The 6,000-nt window shown below is 40.7% G+C and overlaps 1 protein-coding gene across 4 annotated transcripts in view; it reads right to left on the bottom strand.

Moving 5' to 3' along the window:
* Nucleotides 1-1,833: 1,833 nt before the first annotated feature.
* The window catches only part of GRM8 (glutamate metabotropic receptor 8), a 583,772-nt gene continuing 579,605 nt past the window's right edge, over nucleotides 1,834-6,000 (bottom strand). For all 4 annotated transcript variants that reach the window (XM_006266273.4, XM_059725916.1, XM_059725917.1 and 1 more), the window contains one exon: nucleotides 1,834-2,400. In XM_006266273.4, coding sequence (XP_006266335.1) covers nucleotides 2,351-2,400 — 50 coding nt within the window. In that variant the 3' untranslated portion in view covers nucleotides 1,834-2,350. The remainder of the gene's footprint in view (nucleotides 2,401-6,000) is intronic.

The raw sequence follows: 6,000 nt of genomic DNA, 5'->3' as shown, positions 1-6,000 counted from the left end.
CTTTAGAACTTAGTCATGAGATCATCTTATTTAACCTGAAAAGTCGCTTATACAGACCATCAGGATCAAGCCCATTGTTCTCTAAGAAGCAGATTACTTCTTAGCCTTGCAAATACTGAACTTTAAAGCTGGCTGGAAGATGACAACTCTATTTTGTGAAAACTTTCAAGGTTTGAAATTTATTTTCTTGTAGAATGCAAAGAAACCTTTCAGAGATTTTCTGTAAGACAGAATTGTGCTGACACATTTGTTTTCTACAAGTTAATCTTTTTCTCTCTATGTTTTTATTATCTGCAAAGTCCACCCTGGACTTGAAAAACTGTCTTGTCAAAATATTTATCTAGATCAATTGATTTTATCAAAAAGTTTCTGACCAGCTCTATTGAACTTTAAACATTTATGTAGTTCCCACATATATGTATGCTACTACTCATGTTTAATGTTAAGAATGTGTGCTTACAGGGCTGGGACTGTTATATGTGCTCACTGACTTTATGACATATTCAATAGAAAAAGTTATTAATCCATGATTCTTTTTCCCCTCTTCTAATGGTGCCATTGCTTGGTGAGTGATAATCAGTCATAAGCATGTCAAGTGAACGCTACTGAATCATTCAAAGTCCTGTAATTCAGGAATTCAAAGACGAGGATAAATCCTTCCTAATTGCTCTTTGGCAAAGAGCTTTGGAAAATGGCAATTCACCAAGGGGGCAGCTGATTGAAGGCAGTTTGCTAGCTGCACAGATATCTCAAGATGCTCACTGCAACAAAAAGAGATTTAGTTTCAAGCACTTAAACTTTTCTTATTATATAAACTAATCCACTGAAGTCCCTTATTTAAGACATGTTACAAAGATAGAGCTCCTATCAGAAAGAAGAACAATGAGCCATCCAGGCTAATTCAGCAAAAAGAATATTTAATAACAAACTGATTGTGATGACCCATTGATTTGATGAATGGTAGATATTGTATGGAGTAGAAAACTCTTAAAGCGCATCATAGACATAGTGACAGAGTTGAAAGCCCCTAGCAATCTGCTTTTAACTTGTCTGGAATGGTTTATTAACATGATAGATCTCTATGCTGGTTGTTCTCTCCCTCCTTTTTTCATATAGTAACATCTAAAAGCCTAGCACCATTAACTATTAAATCATTTGATTCTGAATATTAGCAGACATCAGAGTGATACATGAATACCCATTTCTTTGATTCCTGAAAGAGTTGATAAGTTAATTCACATATTCACTTGCCTACTGCTTTCCAAATATTCCACTGATTTCTACCTGTTATTGCTAAGGCACCCATTAATGCAATGTGGGTGTCACAAGTGGAACACAACCATAGGTGGTAGTGGAGAATCAGAACTATAATTGGACTTTACAGGTAATAATGTTAATTTTTATTATAAGGAATCCAAATTTTAAATTTTTATAATCTTTGCTATAATTATCTGAAAAGGTTTGCTTATCTATTTTTTCAAAAGAAAAAAAACAGTTGCTGAGTCATGAATGATAAGCACAACACCAGAAATGTTTCATTTCACAAAAGCTTATAAAATGTATTTACTCTGGGAAAAACACCCACCAGAAATTTGAAAAGAGTCACAAGTTTTTAACAAAGAAGTTCACCTGTTTCAGGGAATACGCACACACACCACGCCCACTCACACACGCACATACCAACATGCTTATACTTTACACTGCATTCCTCTGATGCCATGATTATTTCTTTTATTTATATACCCCACCTTTACTGCACAGTCTAAACAAACAATAGACAACACTGTCAGGACTTAAAATTCTTTTCCTTAAAACTGCAACGAAACAAGTCTCAACATTTGCAAAACATTCCTTTATTTTTAGAAATAAATTATTTTGTATAAAAATTTGCATGCGTCAACCATTGCATTTATTTTAGCACAACCCAGGGATTCAATTCAGTCAGCCATCACAAGAAACAAACTCATCTTGTTGTACAAGTTGAACAATGTGGGACAGGAATGGAAATTCTCACAATCACAAAAAAGTACTTACAATTATAACATCAGACATGGTTTATTTCAACAGCATTTTTTCACAAGCTAACATTTGTTTTCCTTTTGTGATTTACTTCCTTTTGTGAGTGAACAGTTCAGAAGTTTGACACTCAGTCTGTATTTTATAAAATTAGGCTTTTTCCTCCCCTGCCCTTTCTGATTTTAGCTCTTAGTTAATCTTTATCCTTTAAAAGACTGACTATTGATTCAGCTGTGGTCTACAGATATTTTCAAGACTGAGTTTTTGGTGATGGTAAAGTCATTGTTTTTAAGTTCACATACTGCAGGTCTTCGTTTGTGTTTCTTGTCCCTGTTCAGTTTGTATGATTGCTGTAGCTCACATAAGTCGTCTTGGTAGAGGAAGCTGCAAAGCAAAACACCAAAGTTATGGTTCAGGTTTGAAAAACAAGGAAAAAATGTACATATCACTTTAACTGTAGTATTCAAGCATACCAGGAACCCCAACACAGCCCCTGTTCAGGACAGTGTTACATTATGTTCTTAGGTTTGGGCACATACAGGGCATGTCTACACAAGAAGCTACAGTGCAGTGCTCACGGTATATTTCTTTAGTATTTGTATAATCAAGTATTAAATAAATGTGCAGCAACTGGAGCTACTGTGCAGTAGTGCTGGTGAAAGCCTTTTACGTGATACAACTGTACATTAGCCCAATAATACTGTACAGTAGCATATTAGCACAGTATTATTGCTACTGCACAGTATTATTCAGCTACTGTGCAGTCAACATCTCATGTAGATGAGATGGTGTTTCTGGTGTTTAAATATTGTGCTATACAATAACATTGAATTAAGGTGAAACTCTGTGTTTTGATTACACTTTGTATCTCTGTGGGTAGGACACAAAAGAGTGGAAGAAGAAAGGGTCTGATAAAGGCCTACTCCCAAAGGTGTTTCTGCATTTTATATTTAATAGTCATTGGAAGAGAGACAGCATTGGGATAGATTCTGCCCCATGAAAGGGCAAGAGGCAGGAGCTACAGCCCCTTCATTCCAAAACAGTCACCATTTCACCAAATTATGTTCCCTGTGGCTTGCTTTCCTTCTGGCAACACATTTCTTCCATTCTTGGCTGCCCAATGCTCCAGCTTGAAAAGGAAGGTGAAAGGGTACTTGGGCAATGCCTACCCCATGGCTTTGTGGTTAGAGGAGTTTGCTGGAAAGTGGGAAATGCAGGTGTCTCTTGGGGGAAGGAGGGTGGAACATAGGTCTCCCACTAGACTACTGAGTTAAATGACGGGAGAAATCCGCATTCTCCCAGTCAGAAGTAATATTTTTTCTGTGGACCCATTTGTAAGGACTTACATGCCATTAGCTACAAAACCCAGGCAGAACAGGATTGCCACAGAGCATATGTGGCCTTTCTGAGGTCTCATAAAGACAAGAGAAGCTGCCAATGTAAAAACAGAATCTAAAATCTGTGCAAGTGCCAATAATTTACATCTGGACACAAGTATAACACTTGGATGCCTTTATGCCAAATTGGATTTGGTCCTTGGGTTCTAGATCCTATTCAGTTCCCAAGACTGCTCTGGCTATTTGAACCTACATCAGCCATTTCCCATGAAAAAGCTTTATGTACCAGATTATGGGGCTAGCTCTACCCCTCCCACTGAAACTGCCTATTTGATAGTCAGGAATGAAGACTCATGGGATAGGTCAGAAGGAGAACAAGCAAGAGGTCATTCTACTCTGTGGTCTAGGAAACTGAGTATTCACCTGGAATGGCGTGGAACAGGAATGGGCAAAATGGCAAATCTGGCCCACAGGGCTGTGACAGCATGGGTCTGTAGAACTAGGGCTCTGCTCCAGCCCCAGCCTCAGCCCTGGCCCTGTGCTGTCATGGCCTCATGATCCTGGGATTGCCATGGAGATCAGGATGGGAGCTACGCAAGCAGGGTGTGTGGCTGGGAAGAGAGGGCCAGGGCCAGGATCTTGGGGCAGTGATGACATGGGGCTGGGGCAGAGCCATGATCTCCTCCCTGCACATCTCTACCTGCAGAACCTGTGCTCATTGCAGGGGCATGTGGGCAGCGTATTGCAGCCTTGCCCCAGCCTTAGCCCTGGCTCCATGTTGTCACTATCCCAAGATCCTAGGATTTCCCAGGCCCTGCCTGCTATCTTCCTTCCAGCTGAATGCCCTGTTCATCTGCACAAGTCCCATCCCCTGGAAGATGGGCTAGGGTGCCCAAGCATCAGGGCTGGGTCCAGTGGAAGCTACCAGAAGGACCTGCCACTGCAGAGGCTGTAGGAAAATTGAGTCTGCTGTGGGCTGGATTTTGCCTACCCCTGACTTAGAAGGGAAAGACTTCCTTTTTTCCTTGGAAGAACCCACAACTGGGTTCTTGCTCCTGTTCTCAACGCTCTTTATGTATTTATTATTTCATACACAATACATAAATGGCATGGGGCATGAGAATAGCAGAGCCCAGGGCTTCATTCCTTCAAAAGGTCATGTCTAACTCACAAGTCATGGAGTCAGGCTCCATCTTGCATGGTCTTCCGTCCCCATGGTGGCTGCATTCCTTTCTACCCAGTGGGAAAGCTTCACAGGGAGATGCCCTCTGTCTTGTTTAGGTTGGAGACTTTCTCGGGAAGTGGGAAATGTGTGTTCAAACTCTTTCATATAAGTGTAGTCCTTAAGCTTAGATCTCCCACTTCCTTCTCCTCCCTTCACACTACTACGATGCTATTGGCCAAAAGATGGATGGATAGTCCTCTTTTCTGTGCTGTGTTTTACTGTATCCTGAAGTAAAATTTCCTATCAACTAGGCATATTAGTTCAGGTAGGCATCTCCCATTTAGTCTGACTCCTGACATAAGGCCGCCATTGTGGGAATAGGAGAACAATGTATAGTATTGATACACATTTTTGTGGTAAATTGTAACAAGAAGCCCCTTCTTGCCTGAACCCCCCATTTTGTGCATTTCTTTTTCCTTCTGAGTATTGGCAGAGACCTAGCACACACATTGCATGGGTGTGGCAAGGCTCAGAGCAGGCCAGAAAACTGAAGTGGCTTTCTGTTGGAAATACCTACAAACTACATGTATATATCGATTGAGCTAAGTGTCACTAAAGAAAACAAAAGAATTAAATATCAACTTAAAAAATGGTAAATATATCCTGGTGCTAACCTGTCCCCACTTACTGTCCCCAGTAGCCTTTGAGCCTCACTAGCTCACATTGCATTTTTATATATTTCTCAAAGTGCATTTTTATATTTCATCTGTCTCATCTTTACCAGGTCATTTTGTATTTTATATTTTATACTTTTAAACCCTTAAAGAATGTAGTCCCTGTAGAATGAAGTTACACCCTGGACCATTGTTAAAAATTGCATTGAAATTGTAATTGTACAGTGATAAAATCTACTATATTGGGCTGGTCCCCTGCGTGAATGCAAGTATGAATTACAACTCAAGAACTTCTGGCTGTTAATTGACAATAGCCTAGCCAGAGGAACTTACCATTACAAAACTCTACTCTACAAACTATTTTACGCTAATCAAGCCAAGGAACTGATTACTGGAACTGTGCACCCACCTTATTGACTATTCCTGTAACCCATGACAATATATCCATTGAGTCAATCAAGTCAAGGGTGGACTCCCAAAACTACACCATGGGGCGGAACCCCAGTGACTGTGACTGATAGTTGTCATGCACTACTCAAGACCCATGTGGGACAGCCAAGATGATGCTGGGGGATCACACAAGTCTGCCAGAAAGGGATAAAAGGCAGTGAAGTGTGACCCTCAGTGGCACCCCCCTCATCCAGCACCCAATCTACCGATACAGAAGGACAAGCAGGTGACCCCCTTCTGGAGAAGACATCATCCTGGAGGAAGCTGACCATTGACAGCAGACTCCAGGACCCCGTGTAGGTATAAACCAACATCGGTGCTACACTACTATTGCAGCAATTCTGTGTGTGTGAGTGTG

Source organism: Alligator mississippiensis, chromosome 4 (assembly GCF_030867095.1).
Source record: "Alligator mississippiensis isolate rAllMis1 chromosome 4, rAllMis1, whole genome shotgun sequence".
In the NCBI taxonomy this organism is placed as follows: domain Eukaryota; kingdom Metazoa; phylum Chordata; order Crocodylia; family Alligatoridae; genus Alligator; species Alligator mississippiensis.
Note: the sequence above shows the minus strand (reverse complement) of the source record. Positions and strands in the feature narration are given on the sequence as shown.